The 27,922-nt window shown below is 32.1% G+C and overlaps 2 protein-coding genes across 2 annotated transcripts in view; both read right to left on the bottom strand.

Annotated features, from left to right (window-relative positions):
• The window catches only part of LOC139510780 (dynein axonemal heavy chain 3-like), a 130,466-nt gene extending 114,863 nt beyond the window's left edge, over nt 1–15,603 (bottom strand). Inside the window, exons 1-2 of the mRNA XM_071297313.1 lie at nt 15,407–15,603; nt 8,137–8,232 (exon numbers count right to left, since the gene is read on the bottom strand). Coding sequence (XP_071153414.1) covers nt 8,137–8,232; nt 15,407–15,421 — 111 coding nt within the window. The 5' untranslated portion in view covers nt 15,422–15,603. The remainder of the gene's footprint in view (nt 1–8,136; nt 8,233–15,406) is intronic.
• Nucleotides 15,604–24,042: 8,439 nt separating this feature from the next.
• LOC139512601 (M-phase inducer phosphatase-like) lies at nt 24,043–25,095 on the bottom strand. The gene is given in 2 exon segments (XM_071300747.1): nt 24,043–24,278; nt 24,280–25,095. Coding segments are annotated over 2 exon segments (846 nt in total). The 3' UTR covers nt 24,043–24,248.
• Between the last annotated feature and the right edge of the window lie 2,827 nt (nt 25,096–27,922).

The following is a 27,922-nucleotide window of genomic DNA, read 5'->3' as shown; positions in this document are numbered from 1 at the left end:
GGATTCATTTTATGTGAAATCCTCTGGAAAGTAAACTTTTAATTTGAGGTAAAATATTTCAATTATATTTTGTTTGAATGCATTTTAAGATTTATTTTTCAGTTCATAAACTTACAAATCATAAAACTTTTTAAATTATATCTTTTAATGAAGAATTTCTGCTTGAATAGATATCCTCCAGAAAGAATTAATGTGAAACAAGTAATGAAAATAACATAAAATTCTTTAACAGTTGTTATTAAATGGTTTACACCCACTAAATACAAACATGTAAACCTATTGAATATTTCGACTTAAGTTCTTTTTTTAAATCTCAGTGTATATAGGATTAACAGGTTCTTTATATATCACAAGTATCTTTAGCAAAGACTGCAGTGAAGGTATGACTTCAGTTACATACTAAGGATACATTGATACTATATTATGTATTTCAAACTTGAAGGCCATACAGTGATCTATAGTTAGTTTAGTTTAGTTTAAACATATTTATTTATAGTGGATTTGGGAAACAAGTTTTGCAACTTATATTAATCCCTTTCCACTTTGCGGGTGCGAGTGCTGCCTTGTAGCAGCATTAGCCTGCTCTTTTTCGAAATCTACAGGGATGTCTTTAATGTGCAAGAGATATGGCTCTCTCATAACACAGGTCAGCCATTTATCTTCCCCTTACGACGGACTATCATTGTCTCCTCAAGATCATACTCACAAATGGTGTCAAGGGAGAGCCGAAAATTCAGTCCCTGAAATTTTCATCCCAATACAGGAATCGAAACCAGGAACCTCTGTGTTAGTAGTCCGATGCACTAACCACTACACCACGGCTCTCTGTCGTTGTTAACTTCAGTGTCATTTGATCTCTTGTGGAGAGTTGTCTCATTGGCAATCATACCACATCTTCTCATTTTTATATTGAAAAGAACAGACAATCAGAAATCATATTGAAGAAAGACTGACAAAAATAAAACAGGCCAATAACAGTCTACAAAACATAACACGAAATCTAAGGATTGAACAATTAGTGTTTAACATCACTTCATCACTTTGGCTATATTGAGCAGTAAGATCTGAACAAGGGGACAATCACAAACCATATTAGTTTTAATCTAATTCAGATTTCTTAGGTCATGATTAAAATCTTAGTTCTAAAAGCATAGCTTAATCTGTTCTAAAATCCATGCATAGATGTATTCTTGTATACTGTTTTGTACAGCAATAAAAAACAATGTCAGACATAACTGATAGGTTTTTTTATTACCTAATTAGGGTTATTTCATCTGTGATTACTGATTATCAATGAAATATTAACTACAAACAATCAATTTCACAATATGGTTTAACAGATTTGCACTGCTTTGTCATGCAATATAACAAATCATTTGAAAAGGCTTCATTAACTTGCAACATAAATGTTTGGATGTTCTAAGCATCAAATAACGCAATACTTTCCTTTGAAAATAGAATTAAGTCATGTAAGGCCTTTAATACAATTAAATTTGCACTACTTATAAAAGAAATCATTAAAAGGAAAAAGATGTATGTGAAATGAAACAAAACAAAAAAACAATGATGAATTTTAGATACATGATTACTGATATAGTAGAAAATTTCAAATTATTTTAGCTTTCAGTATATAATTAACTGCATCTAATTGATATCTTTGTCCTTTTGCAAGTTAATAATAAAGTCTAATAATGGTCTGTATAAAACAATCCAGGATAGGGTGTAAAACGGGGGGGTTGATCGACCAAAAAAAGGAATCTTACATTTCTCATGATTTATATGATATTGAGCATATAAATCATTCAAAAATTTGAATGCATTGTTAGGCTCCGCGATAACTTTTTTATCCCCCATTTCAAAAATTATGGTTCCATCCCTGACAGTCCTGACAGACTCTTGTCAAGCAAATTTCATCCTGAATTATTTCTCTATTTGTTTGCTGCTCTGTCATTTCATCACCAAAATATCTAAATCTACAGCATTTGTATCAATGGTTGTCATCTGCAAGATTAAACCTACAATAAGGTTATTTCATATGTTGATGGTCTTTACAGTTTCCTAGCAGTACATGAGAGCATGTTTTACTAACCATCAAAATCTTCCATTAGATAATGTCACAGAATGCAGCTTTTATTTTGTGGGAAATTTTCTTTGATATAAGAAACCATATCAAATTGGGGGTAAAATTGTTTTGTTACATCTTCTAAAGCAGGCAATATATAATTTATATATATATATATGGGAGTCCATCCCTCTGTCTAAAGTTTAAGTTTATTTCTACACAATTTTATCTATTATTTTACCATGTTATGTATGAACTGTTTAACTATACATAAACGGATCTAAGCAAGTTTTTCTGTATACACATATTCATCTTATAGTTTGACCACTTTTAGAATCTGCAATTAAATTCAATAATCTTTACTAAATTACATATAAACTTATTTTAATAGAAGTTTAAATATGTACTTTCCATCCACATTGTTCCCACTGAGAGTAATATGGTTAAAAATTGATCAACGTTTTAAATCAAGTTTCACCAAAAATAGTTGATTTTTCTTGCTTCATTAGTTAAAGAATGTTTACATTTTTTCGAACACAAAGGGAGGTAATTATTGTGACAGAATCAATATGACACAATCAGAGATTTAACAATAGAGTTTATTAGTTTTCACTAATTTTTACTTGGTTACAAAGTAGTAATTGCCTTGTCACCCTGCATGACATTATGTATTGAAAAAAATCTTGTTACACAACTTACAACAATGAATCAAAGTTTCACCAAGAATAAGACACAATTACATTTAAGAAAAAAAAAAATCAAAAGAAAACATAAGAACATTGATCATGAACAAAACTTTAAAAGAGTTGATAAACCTTCTTTTTTTTTTTTTAAATTAGTCAAACATTCTTTCTCTTATAAACGTAGCAGATAATTTTAATTGATATTTAGATATCTAACACCACATTGATTTTGCAAGAATAATATCTATATTTTCAATAGAGACATACAGCCATGCATACTTAGATGAAACAAACCAAAAAAAAGTTCATTACATATATATAAGCTGGAAATTCAGCCTCTCTGACTTATGAAGGCCTGAACATTTTTTATGATAAAAAAAACCATTTCACATATGCAGGATTGATGAAGTTAGTTTTTCAAAAATTTTCATAGCTGAATGTCTTCCTAAATCATGACAATAAGAATATTTCAATTCTACAAAAATGAGAAACAATTCCTGAAACCAATCCATTAAATAATGTGTATAAATACAGTTTGGGTGCGAAAATATTTGGTGAAGTTTCCAAAGAAAAATTGATAAATTAAATCTCAAAATTAGGTATAACTTCAGATAAAGTAAAAATTGATAAACTCAGAAAAGTTGTCCACCCTCCTGCCAAAATAAAATAAATTGATGATTAAGTAATAATTAAAACTCATGTATTAGAATTGGGATTTCAGTAGTAAATGTATTAAGAGTTTCAAGGTTTGAAATGGACCAGGTGTAAATATATTCTGTTACTTAGATCAAAGACAAGAATTAAAAGTGTGACCTTTCCGTTCTTTTATTGTACACTTTAGAATTGTAAATAATTTTCAAGTGAGTGATTTACTGAATTATTAGCTGTCACCAGTCTATTAAATTGTTCAGTCAATTAAAAAAAATTAATCAAATCATACACTAAAATTCTCCAGTAATTATTGTGCAATAATAAGAACCCGCTACATTGACAGATATGAAATTTATTATTTTTTCTAAATTCAAATCAAAAATTAATTGACAAATTCGTTTGACAAAAATATCAAATTGTACAAAAAGAATAATGATACGGTAATTACTATGCACATGGGTGTATTATACTTCAATACATATATCAGCTTTCGCTAAATTCGTGTCAATACAACTATTATACAACCATACTTTAAAATAAAAACTATGATTGTTCCCGACACCTTAATCTCCTATTCTATCTAACTTGTGAAATTGCTCATTCATGTTTAAAAATCAAAACTGTAAACTGAATTTTGTTACGTCGAAAAAAAAAAATTTAATAGTGATAGTCTCTACATTTATGTAATATTTAGACATTATATCTTATATGTATATATCGGTTTCAAAATAATAGGTATATGTAACATGTATGAACAAATTCTATGTAGTCTTCTTAATTTGAATTTAAAGTGTCACTTTTTTTTTAATCTTGTTGTGTCCTGGTGTATAAAATTGTCTAATGAATGATTGTACAGGAAACTTTAAATCTAGGAAGGATTGTGTCCTATTTTATCTTCAAGGTATAACAGAATAAATACTTTAATGAAAACAACTCCATTCTCAAGCTTGTAACTATAAGAAGGTTAATAGTCAGGGTCACATCACTTCTAGTTGTAACTTCTATCAGAATTACTCTCATACAATATCTACATAGTCCTACATCAATTGCTACATGTTGAAGGCCATACTTTTACCTATACATTGTAATAATTTTCTTTTACAAATTCTGACTTTGATGCAGAGTTGTCTCATTGTCACTCTTATATCTATTTTCAACCATGAAATAAGAGGTCATGGGTTTGATCCTGGAATTGGTCAACCCAATGACTTTAAATTGGTATTTTATCAAGTATGCAACATTTAGAGAAAGAGCATATGTCACCTCCGCATAAGAAAAATTTAACTCATTAAGGTGAATATTTCTTTATGGTACATGCTTACCTAATGAGCTAACATTTTCAAAAATATGCTTCAAAGTTAGATTATTTGTACGCTATTGACTCATTATTATGTAATCATATTGAAAATTGATGTAATATTTGCAACTGGACATCAAACAGTCATCATGCATTCATCATGTTAATTCATTTTGCCTAATTTTGAAACTGACAATGAGACATCTTAGCCCTTTTGATTTGTAAGATAATTTCAATATCTACTCTCTGATGTCATTCAATACTCACTGTCTGTAAACGAGCTTTTGAAGATTTATCACTTATCAATCATGAACTTATTATAAATCAGATGAACTTTGAGGCTTTCAAATGTTCAACAACTAAATCTAATAATAATCACTTTGAACTTATATAGCATACATATCTATGTACCTTTCTTTATTGACACAATCTAAAAAATTACATTTCCTACAAAAGACGATGTCATATTGAGAACTTCTTTTAGAAACCCAACTGAAAGGAATTCATAAATAGATCTATTTGATGATATTAACTACTGTAATGATATTTAAATTTGTCTTGTGTGTGAAGAAAAACCAATCCTGAGAGATAAATGAATATTATCACACCTCAAGAAGAATGGATAACAAATACCTGCACTGCAATATATGCAATAATAATATTGGATAGTACTCAAATGTACTGAATCAGAAAATATTTAGAAATTGGTGTAAAAATACTTGTGCAAGGGTAATTTGACTGTTATTTCAAAATCATAATTCAAACTATTAAACCTACGCAAACTGATCTTTTCCACTGAATTAACATGTTGAGGAATTAAGGAATGGGACATTTATTAGATGTTATCTGTCCCAAACAAAACTATGGTGCAAACATAATTAATTTGGCCAACATTTAGGAAGTTAAACTTAGTTTTTGTCAGTAAGAACATGAGCACTTAATTTCAAGTTGATGGCAAACAGCTTTAAAACATACTTAAACATGAACAGAAAGCCAAATAATTGGAGTCAAAAACCAAGGTCACACATGCAGGTCATATAAATCAAAGAATGCAAAGCTTTTCAAAAAAACGTATAAAAATATTAATATTATAAAAGAAAGGAAGACAAAGAGTGTTAATTAATGACACAAATCTTAAAGCCATGTTACATCATTAATATTCCACTTCTCAAACCTCTTTTGTTTGATTGGTTGTTGCAGTGGCGGATCCAGGGGGGGTTCCGGGGGTGCGCACCCCCCCTTTATTTTTGCCGATCAATGCATTTGTATCGGGACATATGTTTTGCACCCCCCCTTTGCCCTGGGTGCCCTGGGTTAGCACCCCCCCTTTCGAAAATTCCTGCATCCGCCCCTGTGTTGTCTCACTCTCAATCATAAAACATTTCATTTTCTTTTATCTCATGTAAAATCAATCTTTTCACACTATTTAGCATGAAAAAAATATAGACCTACATACTTCAAAGATGTCATCCTTGTTAAAATACTTCTTTGGGTTACCACTTCATTGTTTATTTCTCTTTCTGACCTTAACTTTTGACAGTTTTTAGTAGCCCCTTGTGAAATACTAAATTCTTTAAACACTATATACGCAATCATCATATATTTATTAAGTTTTATAGCTTTCAAGTTTCTTTGATAAAAAGACACTGGGGGTCAACGTAACAATGTAAATTTACTTTATAGAATTAAAATGTTTTAATACATAAACAAAGTCAATAAAATAAATTGTCCAAAAATCTTTAAATGTTCAAAAACTCATACTGTGGATCAATCTTCTTTACTTTGAGAGCCTTTAACAGTGGACATTAAGTGAAACTGAGAAAGAAATTAATTCCAAGAGCACTTTTGTGTCCAAGAGTTTTGTTAACTAACAAAACAATATCGCTATTATATCATATATGTAACGTTGCTAATGGAACATTACCCAATGTTGAATTTAATTGGAAAAATTTGACAATTTTAAGCATGTCTTGAGACTCAAGTTTTCCCTATTGGATATTTTATACAATTTTCACACATTGCTTTGGTCAATAGAGAAAATCTGCTTTTCAAATTCCCAAGATAGAGGACTTCATCAAAATAAAGATATCCTTTTTTCTTATATTTTTTTTTTTTTATAAAATAACCTGTAAATTTTATTTCTTTTAAATTATGGGGGATTTTCAGTTTGTTGTCTTGGTTTTATGGGACTGCAATGATCTTAATAAGGGAGATAGGTATATCATGTGGTCATCGTACAGGTTTTTGTTTTATGTAATAATCCAACTAAAAACTTATCACAAATTACCATAAACTACTGAACAGGATTTTATGAAAATTTGAAAATTTGACAGCATTAAATAACAAAATTTATTACTTAACGGATAATTTTATGTTTTAATCAACCCTCAGAATTAGCCATAAAAAATATATTCATATGCTTACAGCAGTGCATAAATTACTTCTGCATCTGTTTATTTGTTGTTAAAATAAAAATAGACCTTTAGTTACCAAATAAAAAAACCTAATGCAATTATGAACTTTCAATGACAATAATGAGTGTTGACAGTTCAGAAAACTTATTACTGTTGGTCATGAACTCATTTTAATTTCAAATCTCACATGGTTTGTAATGACAACTAGTTTATAAACACATCATAAACAGAAGTCTCGCTAATTTTGATAATATTGGCTTCTGTAAACCTTAAATCATTGACTATGTACATACAGCACACAATAGAATCACATAGACCAGGAACTTCTACTGTCCATGGCAAACATGAAGGAGACTGAGGGCTATACGTTTAATAACACTGATGTATTTACACTACCTTACTAATATAAACATATATTTAATGAATTATCAAATTACTGAGTTATAAACACTTCAAAAAACTAATTAAATATTTAATTTACATTTAACATCACACTGGTCGTGGTATAACAAATAAAATGTCTGGATAAGACTTTAATCTGAAAGTCCTACAGGTTCAAATGAAATTCATTCAGAGATAGAACAGGTTAAACAAACTCATCATAGATACCAGAATTTAAAATTTATACACCAGACATGCATTTCTTCTATAAATGACTCATCAGTGAAGTTCAAATCAAAAAAAGTTAAAAAGGCGAACAAAATACGAAGCCAAAGAGCACTTGAGACCCAAATTTCCGAAGTACATTTGTACATTACTGATCAGTATTTTTTTCTGAAAGAGGGAAGAATTCATCTATAATTCTAGTCGCTGTTAAAAAGTCCTAAATCTATTGGGAAACACATAAACTATAAGAGTATAACAAAGGAATAACAGGAACACTGCACTGCTACAAAAAACAAATGCCAACATACATAGAAAGAACTATTTTATACAGATATTACCATATATCATGTTCCTTGATATCACACATAAGAATGGCCTTTTTACTATAAGCTTTTGTAAAATATACCGCTATATATCACTTACCTCTTTAGCACTCAATGGAGGAAGATGTGCAATAACAGCAGGTCTGTACTGCTGTTCAAATTCATTCGGTTGTGATATTTTAATTCCATGCTGCCTCTGAAAAACATCAAACAAACAAAAATAATATAAGAAAAATGATCCTATAAAGTACTGTTACATTTATTACACAAGGTCATGTTTTTCTTTGACTATTTATGACGTCCTTACACTTAATCTGTTGGATGTTGGATGTGTACTGATTGATAATTTAGTCTAAGATGTATGATATTTTACGTAAGTTGTTTTTGGCTTCGAACTAGCTGTCAGTATAAACTGTGAGTACTCTCCTATCTGTACTTAGTCTTTTTGTTGTTTGGATGGACAAGTACCCGGCCACATCCACATGATTTTGTTATATGCATTTCTATTTGTATCCATCTGATGAGTGAAGCCTTTTTCACCTGAACCGATTTTTATAGTTGGTTCTTATGTTGTACTGTTACACTACTGTCCCAGGTTTGTGGAAGGGTTGGGAGCCCCCTAACATTTAACCCAGTCACATTCTGTATGTATGTGCCTGTCCCAAGTCAGGGCTTGTAATTCAGTGGTTGATGTGTTACATATTTGTTTTTCTTTCATATTTTTTGCACATTAATTAGGCCAGTTTTTTATTGTTTGAATTGTTTTACATTTGTGATTTCAGAGCGTTTTATAGGCTGTATAGTGACCTATATCTGTTCATTTCTGTGTGATTTGGTCTCTTGCGGAGAGCTGTCTTAATGGCAATAATATCACATCTTTTATATACATTTGTACAATGTATGTACTCTTGTACAAGTTAACATCAGAAATTCAGTTTTTGGCAATCTCATTTTTTATATTTGCATTGTTCTGAAGTTTTTTTTATTTCAAAGTTTCTTTCCATCAAGTTGCTTTGATATATTAAACAACGTATGACAAAAATAAACAAAGAAAAGTTTTGCAATTGAGATCAGGTTCATTGAAAAAACAACAGAGAGTAAAAAAATCGTTCTTATGTATTCTATGTATTATTATGTCATGTCTATTCAAAATGAAAGGAAACAAAACACTGTTATCTAAATACTACAAATGACATATTCAATTATTTGCATGACAACACAGGTTTAATTATAAGATAATTAACAGACGGAACAATACAAATGAACCTTGCCCATATTACACCACAGTTTAAATTACAGACCTACAGCACAACATACATGATTAAAACATTCCCTTTTGTCCAAAACTGTTTATCACTTTTCAATCATACTTTTCTTATTCACTGATTTTCAAAACTTGAAGCTAGTCAAACTTGTCAAAAAAAGAATCTTTTTTATGTCCAATTATCAGAACATTCTGGGTTTATTAGTATACATTTTGTACTATTCAATTGAGAGAGATCATAAGTTGTTTTTTAGAAAGTGTTTCCGATTTTATGCAACTTTTTACAATCATTTTCTGTTTAGATATGCTTAAAGAAGAAACCAGTCAAATGTTATGAATTATTTGTTATTATGTAAATCTACAATGAAACTAAGAACATGCAATAAGGTATGTGTGTTTACTGTTACATGCTGAAAAAAATAGAATACCGATAGTTTTACTGATAGGTCGTGATTTAAAAATTTTATCAATACATTTACATTGAGTCAATGGGAGCAACATTGAAACTTGAATAGTGTTTAATGAAAAAAAAACTTCAGGGTCAGGGATAACAATCAGGGTGGGTAGGGGTACAGAAAACACACATACATTACTTTTTAGTTTGACCTGAATTACATCTTTATTTAATGTCCTTGTAAAGTCTCAGCTTAATTAAATGTTGTGCATGTTTTTGCATATCATTTGATTAAAAATGTGTTTCCACTATAACTGTTCATTCCTCTTTTACAATGGTCTTGTGTTGCAGGATATTTATTTCTTTGTATAACTCGGATCTTTTCATTTACGTGGCAGTAAAAAACGTGGCAGTAAAAATAACAATCAAGACATCACAGAAAAACAGGTAAAAACTGTCATTTGGCATTTAAATTAGGGTCGAAGATCATATCATAGGGAACATGTGTACCAATGTTTAAAGTTGATCAATATTGATTGAACTTCAACTTCATCACAAACTACATTGACCAAAAACTTTAACGTGAAGCTGGACATACAACATGTAATGACAGATAAACGGACAATCAAATGGATGCACAAACCGGAAGACATTTATATAATGACTATAGGTTGGGCATAAAAATAACCTATCTAGACGTTATATGGGGACGAAGTCCCCAATGACAGTCGAAAAATTAATAAAAAAAAAAAAAAAAATCAGAAAATTTTCCCGAAATTTTCATTATACTAATGAACTCAAAATCATTCAATTTTTTTGATGTCATGTTTTGAATTCCCGCATCTGTGCAGAAATCTACAATGTACTTCCTTTTTCCGGTCTCATTTGTATGAATCTTTGAGTAAAATATATATTTATCAGTCTAGTATAAAATAGGAAGCAACGCAATACCAATTTCATTTTTAATAATTCCTTGATATGAAAAAACGTTACCTGATGATACCACAATTATTTGTACACTTTAATTTAAACTGTAATTGTACTGCTCCTAGGGGTTCTTGATTGACAAGTAAAAATTGTTATTGTGTTGTTGTTGATGGATAATTTTTTTGTGCAGTCCCTTTTTAACTTCATGGTGAAGCTTATACAGTTAAACCTGAGCATTAAATGCCGTATGGGATATATGTAATTCAACTAAGTTTTTGTTGTATTGTCATATGTATACCCGACTTCAAATAACTGCTGTATGCTAAGTGACTTGGATAGTGGTTTTTTTTTCTTCCTTCAGTTTTCTGTTTTTCCCCAGGTGTCGTCAAAAGGTCTTGATATCGTAAAGTTACGGCTGTCGTAATTTTACGACATTGCTATTTTACAATGTATTTCAAATTTCCGTTTTCTTCTTTTATATGGGTCATGCTTATAATACATATAATGCTAGATACAACCAATGTATGTAAATGTAAGCTGACTCTCTTCTGACTTTTGAGTTGCAGCAGCGAGAGAGATTTGCAAACGGCTAATCGATTAAAATTAATTGCTGTTTGAAAAATTGGTAGTGTTGAGAACCGAACGGTTTTTTTTTATCAACTGCTTTGACCTGGAAAAAAAAACGTAAAAAAGACGTAATTTATCTTTTTCTTAAAGGCGTTTTTTTTATCCCAAGAATGATACTATCCTTAAATCCCTTTGGTTGAATACAAAAATTAATAATAAGATCTTTAATTGGAGTCTAGGATATACGAAAATGGACTTGAGGCTTGTATAGGGTATATTGGGATACGGGATATTTGCCATTTCAATTTTAGGGATATGGGATATTTGTCCTAAAAGTAAATGGGATATGGGATATTGATGCATTTATAAGGATATTGAATTTTTAACATGAAAAATAATAAGTGGAACTTAAAAGTTAAGTACAGAAATATTTACATCTCACTTGATAAAATTGGCCCAAAAAAGTTTAATATTAAAGGTCATTTTAGTGCTTTGTAGATTTTAATTGAGTTTATGGTCGTTTTATTTAAAGGTCATCCAAACCCAAGCGAAAAGTATTGATCTATTTTCGATATTTATATGCTCATATGTACTGATAATTTTAAAAGTATTTGTTTTGCTTTCCATACTTCGTTCCTTATTGTTAATTTTCCTTTTTTTGATGGTGATGTTCCTTTGGCACTATCTTACGGTGTTTGTATATCACAACACCTCCGCTTTGCCCGTGGCTGTTGTAACGTTTTTGGATTTTAATGAACGAAGTCTATGTATTACTGGTAATTTATTAAGTCAGGGATTTCGTTACCACAAATCACTTAAAATCTTTACTAAATTCTAGATTTGGTTTTGAAGTTTGGTTCTACCTGTAGAAAACTTATTTTAAACGGGATAGCACATCCTCATTTTTACGGAGATGTTTACCGTGCCATTGGATGCTGGATGTGTAATGATTGATAATTTAGTCTCAGATGCATTACTTTTTATTAGTTGTAATTGGATTTGAACTGGCTGTCAGTAACTGCGAGTACTATCAGATCTGTACTTAGTGTCTTTTTGTTGATGGGATGTACAAGTACTCGGTCACGTCCACTCTCTGTTTTTGTTAAATGTATTTCTATTTGTATCCATCTGATGAGTTAAGCCTTTTTCAACTGATTTGTATAGTTCGTTCTTATGTTGTACTGTTACACCACTGTCCCAGGTTAAGGGGAGGGTTGGGATCCCGCTAACATGTCCATTCGTTTTTGATGCGTTTTGTTATTTGATTTTGCCATGTGATTATGGACTTTCCGAATTGATTTTCCTCTGAGTTCAGTATTTTTGTGATTTTACTTTTTAACCTCGCCACATTCTGTATGTATGTGCTTGTCCAAAGTCAGGAGTCTTTAATTCAGTGGTTGTCGTTTGTTGCTGTGTTACATATTTGTTTTTTGCTCATTTTTTATACATAAATTAGAGCGTTAGTTTTCTCGTTTGAATTGTTCTACATTTGTCATTTCAGGACTTTTTATAGCTAACTATGCGGGATGAGCTTTGCTCATTGTTGAAGGTCGTACGGTGACCTAAAGTTGTTAATTTTGTGTCACATAGTCTCTTGTGAAGAGTTGTCTCATGTGCAATCATATAACATATTTTTTTTATATTATATGCTCATATGCATTGATAATTTTCTTGAAAAAATCATAGATTTTTGTTAGATATATCCATCTGATGAGTAAAGCCTTATTGTTGTCAATGTTTTTATTTGTTTTGATGCTTTATATGATTACAGGATATTTTCTAGTGTTTTACCTCTTATTTTTTACGTGGCGAAGATCTTCAGAGGTCTCCACGTTTCACAGATTGCTCTGTTTTGCCAGACAAGCTGGGCCGAGGCACGTCAAGCACGTCCCATATCAATAAGTAGATATTTCGCCGTATAAACTATGTTAATAACGAATAATTACTAAATAATCAATAAAACTTAATGGGATATGGGATATTGATACCCCCCCCCTAAACAAGCCTCACACTTAAATTACTATGCTTACTATACTTGAAAATCCAAGAAGAACCGATATTTAACGTTTTTATGTAGTTTAGTTAGCCGATACAAAGCAGGAGCATTCTAATGTTAGAAGATCCTAAGTTAAGATGTTATAACAAAATTATTGTTAACTATTCAGGTTAAGGCCTTATTTATAAGAGAATTCATAGAGTTTACTTCAAGAACTGCCGTGTCTGCATTGATGCCGGAGTGCCGATACAAACATTAAACCAAATTGCTATTACTCGAAGCGATTTCTTGAAGTGTGACATTCACCGGCCTTGCTATAGCCATAAACCAAACAAATTATAACGTCTTATAATTTGTCAGATTGGACATACAATTCATAAATCAAAACCAAATACCACATATTGCTGATCTTTCATGCATAGTCTTGGACTTCTCTTGAACTGAATTTTAAATGTGCGTATTGTTATAAATGCGTTTACTTTTCTACATTGGTTAGAGGTATAGGGGGAGGGTTGAGATCTCACAAACATGTTTAACCCCGCCGCATTTTTGCGCCTGTCCCAAGTCAGGAGCCTCTGGCCTTTGTTAGTCTTGTATTATTTTAATTTTAGTTTCTTGTGTACATTTTGGAAATTAGTATGGCGTTCATTATCACTGGACTAGTATATATTTGTTCAGGGGCCAGCTGAAGGACGCCTCCGGGTGCGGGAATTTCTCGCTACATTGAAGACCTGTTGGTGACCCTCTGCTGTTGTTTTTTATTTGGTCGGGTTGTTGTCTCTTTGACACATTCCCCATTTCCATTCTCAATTTTATTGATAAAACACAACTAAGTGTAAAAAAAAACCAACTGAATTGACCACTGCAGCATTAGCATAGTGACTAGTAAAACGTAATGGCAAACTTCAAACGGACAACTATACGAGTATTTCTTACGTAATTCATGCCATGATAGTGTCGACAAAAAGGAGTTTAAAAAAAATTATACTTGAAGCAGTTTACGGCTTCATGCACGCCGCCCTGCATATCCGCTGTTTTTTCCGCAAAGAACATTGAGCATAAATGGATTTTGTACTAGAGAGCCCTGTTATACATTAGCAGCACAAATATAACATGTAATCCACCAATTTGACTGTTAAACCCACAAACGTATTTCCAGATAGGATATGTGCAAAATGATATTAACCGAAAAAGTTTCTTGCATGACATATTCTCGATCGCTTGTTCACGATCTGAATGACCTTTATAACTACTCAGTGGTATGCATTTATATCTGATTTATAAAAATACTAATAATGTAAATTCTGACAAAATTGTTAAGGGCATCCGGTACAGTTTGTTCTTCTGTTACTTGTTTAAGACATGCAGATGCACTTTAAATCCGACATGTAAATACCTATATTATATACATGTTTGTTTATTGCACCATATGCACCATATGCAGATTTCCAAAATGTATTTCCCCACAGCTGGGATGCTTGAAATCATGAACAATGATTACTTAACTTCACACAAGTTTTATTTTTGTTTTTGCTGACCCTTGCCACTCGAATTTGTAATATTTCATTTTAACTTTTTATTGAATTTAGTGTAAGAATATGCTATGAAGTCGTCTCATTTGAACCGAAAAGACTTTGAATAGCTTGTTCGTCGTTGAGAGCTACATTGTATACTGAAGACCACTTGTCTTGAAAGCCAGAACTATAAAATGTTAAGAAGCAATAACAACAACAACACAAGAAAAAACAGCGGAAAATACCAAACCTAATCGGTCTAAACAGAACTACAAAAAAAAAATGCTTTTGTGTTGCTGTAAGCACGCAACGTTCAAAAAAGGTTTGTATTTTTAGTATGTTTATTCATTCATGCCCTTTCACGTATATATATGAAGATGTTGGAAAAGTTGGAAATCTTTCGGACTTTCACATTGGATAAATGACAGCCTGATGTTTATGCCTATTTTCCAAAGACTTTGTTTATGTTCCATATTAAAACACAAAAGAGTAATAAAGGTTATTAACTTTTTTTATCAAATTTATTATGAAAATCTGTTGCAGTAAATTATGAGAAAAAATGTAGAAAAAAGTAGTTTATGTTCATATCTTAAAAGCACATTAACATGTATAATACGGCTTCTATCGTATATTTCAGACATTTAATAATACTTAAGAGATTTAATTAAATACAGAAGTATTTGTATTCTGTCCATTTAAAGTCCCTACCTGTTTTAGCGGCATTTTTATATAATTTACTTTTTCCTTTCCATGAATATATATTCCTTCTTTTATTATCCAATAAACAATATATACATATAAACACTTAAAATCCACTACAATTGCGTCAACTTTTTTCTTCACATTTTTGAAACTTTCAGAAGACTTTTTTTAAATCCCAATGTAGTCAAAGTTCAAAAGTGAAATTTCACGCTAATAGCAGTTCATATGCAAATGAGTTGCTTAGGTGACTATAAACAACATGGCGGCAGGGTTCGATGATCAGAGACCAAAACTTTCTACACACCTGTTAACACTTTGATCCAATAACGCTAATAAGTTGAAATACAAAAGACTTTTAATGTTATTTTGATCAAAATGCGACGATCAAAACAACAAAGATCAGGCGAATCGATCGATTGTGATAGATAATATATCCCCAAAGCAAACAAAAAATACTTAATTTCAGAAGTCGTGTACAACGAATATTTAAACACTTCATTTATATAACTTTTAAACAGCTACCATAAAATTGCTAAGATTTGTTAGCTTTTTTATTTATTTATAGCGTCGAAAAGGTCATTTGGACCAATAAATTTTCATAGAAAATAAGTTGATTTCGAAAAGTCTAATACTAAATTTGTTCAAGGTGTAGCCCGCTCTTTTGCGACTCAGCTATGATGGGTTCAGGTATGAGTGTTTTTTCTTTGTGTGTCCATTAACTGGTTTTAGTTTTGAAAATGTGAAACATTTCATTCTCTGGGACTATTAGTTCATGAGATATGTTGCGTAGAGAAGTTTTGTTTCTAAATCGGATTTGATATTTGCCCGACCTGACAGATTTTTTTTTATGAAATTTACAAAAAATATGTTTAACTTTCTTATCCTTTTCAATAGTTAGAACCAATTTAACAGCACACGTTCTTATTAATTGTAACTTCTTGTCGCCTTACATGCACAGATAGGGGATAACACACCAAGTGGGGAAATATTCCCTTCAATGAGAGAGTAACTATCCTTCAATCGAGTTTAATTTGATTATACTGAAAATAAGATTTCTTAGCTAAGTCTTTAAACTTTAAAAAATATCACAACTTCTTTAGCAAAAACACACTTTTATTGCAGGTTTAAAAAAAACAAGCTTGATAGCCCTGACAAAGTATTTCAGCAAAAGTCTTGCACATTTTCAATATTTAATGGTAGGGCTATTTATCTTTTGGAAAATTTCCCTGATCAGTTTTTTATAAAAATGTTTCATTTCAAGTTTTAAATGTGGATTAAAAAAAAAAACGAATAGTTTTTATTTTTCATACAAGAAATTGGACACCAATGATCATCCCAATAACATGCGCAGACACTAAATGTATACACATTTTCGATAATAGAAAACTTTATTAAATTTCCAGAAAGCTTCGGGAGAATTATTCATGAAAAATTCGATGTTTTCAAAATTCTTTCCGTATATTGAATATTGATCAAAGGGACACAATTCAATTTAATATCGTTGGCGATTATGCAGTTCAACAATGCTTGGCTGGTTGGATATCTCAAAGGGTAAGCAGGAAGTGTGATAACCAAATTGTCTATTACAGTAAACGATGAAACATGTTTTGTGTTTGACTTTCCACACAATAGATTAACTTTATCCATATGCAATGTGTTACTGTATGATACTGTGACCTTAAGCTAGCATGCACAATCATCACTTTTTATTATTTATTGTATTAATGGATTCGACTTAAGGTAGTGTACTCAAAAATGCTCCAGAAAAACTTAATATGGCTTGAAATGATATTTTAAAGACGGCCAAAATCAGAAAATTGTTCCAAACACAGATTCATGAAAGGGATAGCCATAAAAACTAATTCACACATGTGCTTTGACTTAGAAGACTTGGAAAAGCAGAGCTTCCGCATTTAGTGAAATTAAAAATGAAAAATAAGAAACAAAAATCGAGGGAAATGCATCAAATCCAAAATAATTGCGCGTCAATAGAACAAGCGTCTCCTGCTACGCATGTATCACATGTCATGCGAATCCACACCCAGTCAAAATGTCACAATCGGGAATAGGACATTGACTCCGTAAAATAACAGAGAATACGACCGCTCTTCGTCTAAGATTAAAGATTGCGAAAACAGTCCACTAGTGATACACATTGTATTGGTCGTTGAACCGAGCTTCGGCAATAGATTAATCGTTGAAAATTGTATGATGAAATGAAAAATGAAATTGCTATGCTAAAGTTTTGAGATAGAATTTATGACGTAAGATTAAACAATATATAATTCTTCTTTTTGATAATTAAGTAAATCTCATTTCTAGAGATCTTTTGATCACACCTTTTAAAGTTACGGTAAGAATTTAAGTAAATAAATCTGCCATCTTCTTATACCATTATAACAGGTATGTAATTTGCCGTAGGAAAGGGATAAACTTAAAATTGTTTCTATTGTCCACTAAAATAACCCTGTAAATTAAGTAATAATGATTTTTTCCATTTATTGCTCTTGATACACAATTTAATTAATATATATGTCTATCATATAAATCTGTGACATTTAAATAAGTATAAAGGGGAGAAATCAATTTTTCTAAAAAATGCGTGCTTTTGTGCCACCACCTTTTCTCCAATGCTTCGTTTGCACATCTTGTTTTAAAATTGAATTGTATTATTTGCGCCAAAAAATAAAACATAACATTTTTCTAATTCTATTTTGGCATATCTTGTATTAGATCTTCAGCAAGAAATCAGTTCTCTTCTCTCTACATGGACTGCATTTTAAGTAATTTCTTTCCAGATTTTCCTCTTCATTGTGAAATAGCTTCGAACATATCAGACTTTATCAGTAAAAAATAAGAATACATATATATATATAAATCATTAATATGTATGATAAATATGTGAACAGATATATTGCCGCAAATGAGTTCCAAATATTAGTGCAAAAAGATGAATGATTCAATTGAAGAAAAAGAAATTGGCGCAATTCTATCTCTGAAAAGCAGTAATTTGCGCAAAAGGAATCCTGCCATAGAAAGTAACCTCAGAATATTCAAAATTGACGATGACATTTCAGAGATGAGTAGAATATTTTTAATCAAACATGTAATGTTTGGTTTAAAAGGGGAATCCCTCAAACTCTAAACATCACATTTAAGCCTCTTCATGGAGTTTTTGATTACGTGACGTGATTACTTGACCGTTTTATAGTGGTTTTTGTCGAGCCTGCGACTCATGTTTGTAGCAAAAACGAGACATAGCCATTCTACATTCCGTCGTCAGCGTCCATAAATACTCACTCTGTGGCTAAAGATTTTGAAATTTTAAAATAACTTCCTAACACTATCCTGGATTTCTACCAAACTTTGACAGATTTTTGTTTATAATCATAAGATAGTACCCAGAAGTTAAATTTTGTAAAAAACAAATTCTGTTTATCAATATTTTACTCATAAATGAACTTAGTTTTTTCTGTCTGTAAACATTACATTCACTCTGTGGATTTCTACCAAACTTTGAAAGAAGCTTGTTTATGATCATGAGGTAGTATCCAGAAGTAAATTTTGTTAAAAAAAATCCTGTTTATCAATATTTTACTTATAAATGAAATTAGTTTTTCTACCAGTTAACATTATATTCACTCAGTGGTTAAAGTTTTAAAAATTTAATGACTTTCTTAAACTTTCCTGGATTTGTACCAAACTTTGATGGAAGCTTGTTAATGACTAAAAGCTATAGTATCTAGAAGGAAATTTTGTAATAATTTAGTTCCTGTTTTTGCTTATATTACTTATTCATGGACTTAGTTTTTCTTCTAGTTAACATTACATACAGTCTGTAGTTAAAGTTTTTAAAACATTCTTAGTTTCATAAACCATCCTGGATATTTACCAAACTTGGACAGAATTAGTCTCTTACAATCAACATATAGCATCTAGAGGAAATGTTTTAATCATTTTCCCCATTGTTTTGTTAACCTGCAACTAACAGTAAAAGTAGGAGAGACACTGGATTCCGCGGAACCCTTACGAATATTTTAATTACTACACCAATTATTTCATGATTATATAATTATTTGATAAATCTTGATTATCTTGTACAAAAAAATAATAATGCTTATAATATGCTATTATATTTGCAAAACATTTGTGATTATGTTATTACTTTGACACCTCCATGAGGGGCCTCAGAACTAGACCATTCCTGTTTCTGCTGTTTGCATTCTTTTTTGTGTGCGTTTAGTCAAAATTTTCTAACTTAACAGCAAGGAAAAAACTCAAAAACAACTGTTATACAATCAACTTTCAATGAGTAAATGGTGTGTTTTATGTGAAATAATTCACTCATACGAAAAATATTTCGAGTATCTTAATTGAAATCGTATTTTATTTATTTTGTTGATTGAACGGCACATCATAATAACACCAGAGGCCTCAAAGTGTCAGACACCTGAACGGCACATAATAATAAAACCAGAGGGCTTAAATTACCAGACAACTGAACGGCACATAATAAATAACAACAGAGGGCTTAAAGTGTCAGACAACTGAACGGCACATAATAAATAACACCAGAGGCCTCAAAGTGCCAGACAACTGAACGGCACATAATAAATAACACCAGAGGGCTGAAAGTGTCAGACAACTGAACGGCACATAATAAATAACAACAGAGGGCTTAAAGTGTCAGACAACTGAACGGCACATAATAAATAACACCAGAGGACTTAAAGTACCAGACAACTGAACGGCACATAATAAATAACACCAGAGGGTTTAAAGTGCCAGACAACTGAACGGCACATAATAAATAACACCAGAGGGTTTAAAGTGCCAGACAACTAAACTGCACATAATAAATAACACCAGAGGCCTCAAAGTGCCAGACAACTGAACGGCACATAATAAATAACACCAGAGGGTTTAAAGTACCAGACAACTGAACGGCACATAATAAATAACACCAGAGGGATTAAAGTGCCAGACAACTGAACGGCACATAATAAATAACACCAGATGTCTTAAAGTACCAGACAATTGAACGGCACATAATAAATGACACCAGAGGCCTCAAAGTGTCAGACACCTGAACGGCACATAATAATAAAACCAGAGGGTTTAAATTACCAGACAACTGAACGGCACATAATAAATAACAACAGAGGGCTTAAAGTGTCAGACAACTGAACGGCACATAATAAATAACACCGGAGGCCTCAAAGTGCCAGACAACTGAACGGCACATAATAAATAACACCAGAGGGCTTAAAGTGTCAGACAACTGAACGGCACATAATAAATAACAACAGAGGGCTTAAAGTGTCAGACAACTGAACGGCACATAATAAATAACACCAGAGGGCTTAAAGTGCCAGACAACTGAACGGCACATAATAAATAACACCAGAGGGCTTAAAGTACCAGACAACTGAACGGCACATAATAAATAACACCAGAGGGTTTAAAGTGCCAAACAACTAAACTGCACATAATAAATAACACCAGAGGCCTCAAAGTGCCAGACAACTGAACGGCACATAATAAATAACACCAGAGGGCTTAAAGTATACCAGAAAACTGAATGGCACATAATAAATAACACCAGAGGGCTTAAAGTGCCAGACAACTGAACGGCACATAAGAAATAACACCAGAGGCCTTAAAGTACCAGACAACTGAACGGCACATAATAAATAACACCAGAGGGTTTAAAGTACCAGACAACTGAACGGCACATAATAAATAACACCAGAGGGATTAAAGTGCCAGACAACTGAACGGCACATAATAAATAACACCAGAGGTCTTAAAGTACCAGACAACTGAACGGCACATAATAAATAACACCAGAGGGCTTAAAGTACCAGACAACTGAACGGCACATGATAAATAAAACCAGAGGGCTTAAAGTACCAGACAACTGAACGGCACATAATAAATAACACCAGAGGGATTAAAGTGCCAGACAACTGAACGGCACATGATAAATAAAACCAGAGGGCTTAAAGTACCAGACAACTGAACGGCACATAATAAATAACACCAGAGGGCTTAAAGTACCAGACAACTGAACGGCACATGATAAATAAAACCAGAAGGCTTAAAGTATACCAGACAACTGAATGGCACATAATAAATAACACCAGAGGGCTTAAAGTGCCAGACAACTGAACGGCACATAAGAAATAACACCAGAGGCCTTAAAGTACCAGACAACTGAACGGCACATAATAAATAACACCAGAGGGTTTAAAGTACCAGACAACTGAACGGCACATAATAAATAGCACCAGAGGGCTTAAAGTGCCAGACAACTGAACGGCACATGATAAATAAAACCAGAGGGCTTAAAGTACCAGACAACTGAACGGCACATAATAAATAACACCAGAGGGATTAAAGTGCCAGACAACTGATCAGCACATAAAAAATAACACCAGAGGGCTTATAGTGCCAGACAACTGAACGGCACATAAGAAATAACACCAGAGGCCTTAAAGTACCAGACAACTGAACGGCACATAATAAATAACACCAGAGGCCTCAAAGTGCCAGACAACTGAACGGCACATAAAAAATAACACCAGAGGGCGTTAAGTGTCAGACAACTGAACGGCACATAATAAATAACACCAGAGGGCTTAAAGTACCAGACAACTGAACGGCACATAATAATAACACCAGAGACCTTAAAGTGCCAGACAACTGAACGGCACATAATAAATAACACCAGAGGGATTAAAGTGCGAGACAACTGATCAGCACATAAAAAATAACACCAGAGGGCTTAAAGTACCAGACAACTGAACGGCACATGATAAATAACACCAGAGGGCTTAAAGTACCAGACAACTGAACGGCACATAATAAATAACACCAGAGGGCTTAAAGTACCAGACAACTGAACGGCACATAATAAATAACACCAGATGCCTCAAAGTACCAGACAACTGAACGACACATAATAAATAACACCAGAGTGATTAAAGTGCCAGACAACTGAACGGCACATAATAAATAACACCAGAGGGCTTAAAGTGCCAGACAACTGAACGGCACATAATAAATAACACCAGAGGGCTTAAAGTACCAGACAACTGAACGGCACATAATAAATAACACCAGAGGTCTTAAAGTACCAAACAACTGAACGGCACATGATAAATAACACCAGAGGGTTTAAAGTGCCAGACAACTGAACGGCACATAATAAATAACACCAGAGGGCTTAAAGTGCCAGACAACTGAACGGCACATAATAAATAACACCAGAGGGTTTAAAGTACCAGACAACTGAAAGGCACATAATAAATAACACCAGAGGGCTTAAAGTGCCAGACAACTGAACGGCACATACTAAATAACACCAGAGGGCGTTAAGTGTCAGACAACTGAACGGCACATAATAAATAACACCAGAGGGCTTAAAGTACCAGACAACTGAACGGCACATCATAATAACACCAGAGACCTTAAAGTGCCAGACAACTGAACGGCACATAATAAATAACACTAGAGGGATTAAAGTACCAGACAACTGAACGTCATATAATAAACAACACCAAAGGGCTTAAAGTACCAGACAACTGAACGGCACATAATAAATAACACCAGAGGGCTTAAAGTGTCAGACAACTGAACGGCACATAATAAATAACACCAGAGGGCTTAAAGTGCCAGACAACTGAACGGCACATAATAAATAAAACCAGAGGCCTTAAAGTAGCAGACAACTGAACGGCACATAATAAATAACACCAGAGGTCTTAAAGTACCAGACAACTGAACGGCACATAATAAATAACACCAGAGGCCTCAAAGTGCCAGACAACTGAACGGCACATAAAAAATAACACCAGAGGGCTTAAAGTGCCAGACAACTGAACGGCACATAATAAATAACACCAGAGGGCTTAAAGTGCCAGACAACAATATGCCACAATAGTCAATATAAACATTCGTATTTTTGTTGAAATAATCATAAACTAGAATCAACTGCCAGATAAACATAAAGTTGTACATGCAGATTCTGTAGAGGCATTACAAATCGCTCAATAGGAACATCGTCCATAACAATGGCACTCTTATCCATGTGCACCGTGTATACAAGCCAGAATATGATGCTACACGTACCAATACATGAAAAAGTGAAAATTATCTTTTTTTGTTGTTGTTATGTTTAAAGAATTTTGTAAATTTATTTTCATGTTTCAAACTATGTTCCCTTAAATTAGAATTTCATTTTGTTTGTATAATCCACGGTACCAATCTTATAATAACTTAACCCATTCCCACCGTTAAAAAAGACCACGACAATTAAATCTCTTTCAGTAAATATAAAAAAAAAGGTGTTGTATGATTGCCAATGAGACAACTCTCCACAAAAGACTACATGACACAAAAATTAACAGCTATAGGTCAATGTACGACCTTTAACAATGAGCAAATGAGCAAAGTTAGTAAGATTGTTTGTGTATACCGATGCTCATCTATTTATTTAGTTTTATTATCAATTGTCAAACTACAGCAAATAGGGCACCTACATAAGTCGATAAGATGCCATCGGGTTTCTGGTTTCACGGTACCAACAACATCACATTTTACGTAGTGGCACTATAGGCTTACTGTGGTATTCTTAAGGATAAAAGATAAAATACAATAAAATCATTTATAACCTTTAATATCCCAATAATAAATATATACAATATAGCTAACAAGTACAATAAAAAAAAAAAAGACTATCTAAAACAAAGCACTAAAAGTTCTTATATCACAGATTAATTAAAGCACTATTTGTAATAACCAGTTGTATAACAGTTCTAAATTTCATCACCTTTCTGGCAAATCTTCATTTTTCTTCAAAAGTCCATGACTTTGACTCGAACTCTGAAATGTCATAAATCTTCTGAGAGGTCAGAGTGAAGCATTGGTCGATAGCTCGCTGGGTCACAACGTTTAGGCTGTTCGTTAAAGAATGATTTATAACCACCGTCAAGTAAATAAATTTCCGGAAAGTTCAGTGATGGATAGTTTTCTTTATTGAGATCTCTATCTTTGCTTCTTAGGAATCTCAGCATTTTTGGACCTCTTTCAGAAGAAAACTCACAGTGAAAGACGATAATCTGTTTATCTTTAGTAGGTTGTTGAGGTAAAGTGAAAATGGTCTCGTGCAAATACATATGTTCTGCTCCTCTGATATGTCCGCCTTCAAACTCATACGGGTATCGGCAGTCGATGATCTTGTAGTCACTGATGACGTCATTGTAGTCCCCGTTTAAAACATCAGTAAGTGTCTGTGAAGTGATGCTTTTCAAATCAGCATGTTTTCCAGTGACAGTTGGTAAAGTATGTAATCTACTACCATCGGCAATGAAGTCGTCGTTCTCTTCAAGTTTGGTTACCACAGCTTTTATATCAGAATATACTTTTGGTCGTTTTGAACATCTTGGGTTATTGTCGTCTTCACGCTGTCTCTTTGTGGATTTCGGCAAACTGGATGTTATATTGTCTTCCAACCCGAGGCCAGAATCATCGTCATCATCAAGAAAAAGATTTCTTTTACTGTTTGGAGTCATCACAGACATAAGGTCATTATCCTTTACTGGAGGAGAATCAAAACTCAGATAAGATACAGATGCTGGAATTGTATCCAATTTATCATCTCCTAGTATATCGAATAATCTTCTTGAAAGCATGTTTATGGTAACTCTAAATTCTGACTGCCAAGTATAACGATTTGAAAGTTTAATACTAAAATTTGATGGCCTCTATTGGATCAACCTACCTATTGTATTTATTGTGAACTTGTTCTCGTCCTGAATATGCATGAAATATTTGCCACTGGACGTTAAGCAACCATCAATCAATCAATCAATCTAAAATTTGAAGTATTATGAATTTTATAGTAGATATTTTGAATTGACAATAAGTAATACCGGTCTCTAATTGAAAACTCGTACTCACCTCGTTACTCAAACCATTTTAGCAGTGTTCAACTCGTGGTCGAAGTTTCAAAGCTATTGTTAATTATTGGCTTGATTACCAATTATAGAATTTGTTGATTAAAGGCTACGCCGTTGATTGTCGTAACGACACAGAGTAATTAATTTGAAAAATATTCACAGGCTATTTTTGATTTCAGGCAATGTTAGTAAATAGATTTTTTCACATAAAATAAAAGAGAATTAAAAAAAATTAAAAAAAATATTAATAAACAAAATACAGAAATAAAACAAATATTAATAAAAAAAAATACAGAAATAAAATAATTATTATTTTTTTTTTTAATAAAACAGAAACAAATTATATCTATAAATAAACAAGTGATAAATCAAGTTTTAATATTGTCAAAACCTACTATTTTATGTTTACAAAAAAAATTATAATCGCTCGCCTTTACTTTTCAAGCTTCGCCTCAAAAATTTGCAAATTAAATATTTTTTTATTAAAATTTTCAAATCGCTCGCTCGCCCCAAATTGAGTCCAAAAATCCGTAGAACAAGAAATTAAATTGGTGTGGCCTAATCCACGACTGGCTATAATTTAAGAATCAGTTCTTCTCAAAATAAAAATTAAATAAGTTTTTCTTTTTCAAATTAACGAAAACTGCATTCGAGTGTATTCCAAATTATTGATTTCAACGTCTTACAAATGTGAACAGGTCAATTTCTGTAACACCTGTTGCTCATTTCAAATGGTTCAGTGACCTTATAACGGATATGACCCTTTTACACAGACAATCATCTTTTTCAATTCAAAATATTTTATTGTTCAAATATCAAATGTACATTTAAACAAAGGGATTTGACAAAAGGCAGTGCCTATACAAACCCTTTCCCATACAAGATGGATTGAATAATATGCATGATAGTATAATTTTTTTTTGATAAGTTAATAGATCATACGTTGTTGCAGTGAGTCAGGGGAGGCAATTCCCCAACTTCTTGAAGTATTTTATTGTGTATATGTATATAAATAACTATGTTAACAAAGTCAAAGCAAGACCTACTGAAGGTGGTGTCGAATTTTATGCCACATTACAGTGTTGGTAAGGAATCAAGTAGATCATTAAGTGATTTTTTACTCGAATTCACAAACTCACTGCAACAAAGTTGTTCTATTTATATGAATAACAAGAATTGATTGGCCCTTTTTTGCAATACATAAGTAATTTAGTGTACCATCTCATTACATGACTATTAATTTCTTGATTTTTGAAAAAATATAATGACTAATACAAAAAATAAAAATAAAATATATAAAAATTTATTTGCAAAAAGATGCTAAACACAATTGGTTTTTTTTTGTGTTAAAAGTTAGGTTTGTCTTTAATTAAGACTAAAGAGTGGTACACTGTGGTTATAAGCTGATTTCTAAACAGTATAGTATCACATGAAATATTATAAAAATCTTCCAGTTTCATGAATATATTGTTATACATATGTAAATATCCCTGTGTTTTCATCAATATTAAAGTCTGCGCAACCCTGTAGTATAGGACATCAAGATTGACATTATTAAAGTTACTTATTTTTTGAAAGAGCTCATATCTCTGATAAATGTAAGATGGACAAACATAAAAGAAATGAAAATTATCTTCTACTGGATCTCCACAGGCACATATAGAGCTGTCTGACAAATGATCACAGAAAAGATGATCTTTTAGATCACTAGCCTCATTTCTTAATTGGCAGTGGATTATATTAACTTTACGTGAACCAGTGGAAAAGAAAACAGGACAAGGACTTATGTCCTCATTCAGTTTTCTTTTAAATCCTGTAAAGCTTAAAATATTTTTAACTTCTCCATCAAGTGAATTCCACTTTTCAAGAGTATGTGGAATAAAACTGTTCTTATAGGCTGTGGTTCGACACTGAGGAGTTTTAAATTCTTAAAGTCATCTTCTGACGTCACTTTTCATACGAGTATAAATTAGTATAAAATGATAGTATTTTGCAGGGAAAAAAGATTATTTTCTATTGATACGATCTATTCCATTAAACACGCAATTTTTCGAAGAGAAATTCAAATGCTGAAATACATTGTACACACGGCTACGCAAGGTAAACATATTGTTTATCTTCACAAAAAAAAAACATTTTTCAGTTTCATTGCAATAATTATAATTACAATAAATCCCAAATGTATATGGTCAGTAGATAAAGTCAATATATGTCCGATCTGCCTATTTTTGGACATCAAAAGGCAATAAGATCGTTTCAAGGTCAATTTCGTTTACCTCTCACAATCTTGGTAGGCACTATATAGGGTGTCTTCCCGATTGTCCCACTTTTTGAAATTACAGGTAAAAAGGTAGTGAATTTTTGTGGGACAATCGGGAAGATGTTTGTGGGGGTTCATTCTGGCTATTCCTACATTATGAATTTTATATGTAAAATAGTAAAATTTTATGTAGGAATAGCCAGAATTTTTATGTAAACAATGGGATTATGTAGGAAAATGTTGTAACAACACTAGACTAATGAATCAAGGTAAATACAGGTAAATCTTGTGGAAATAAAG

The sequence above is a fragment of the Mytilus edulis genome, chromosome 1, assembly GCF_963676685.1.
Source record: "Mytilus edulis chromosome 1, xbMytEdul2.2, whole genome shotgun sequence".
In the NCBI taxonomy this organism is placed as follows: domain Eukaryota; kingdom Metazoa; phylum Mollusca; class Bivalvia; order Mytilida; family Mytilidae; genus Mytilus; species Mytilus edulis.
This window is presented reverse-complemented; position numbering and strand designations above follow the sequence as displayed.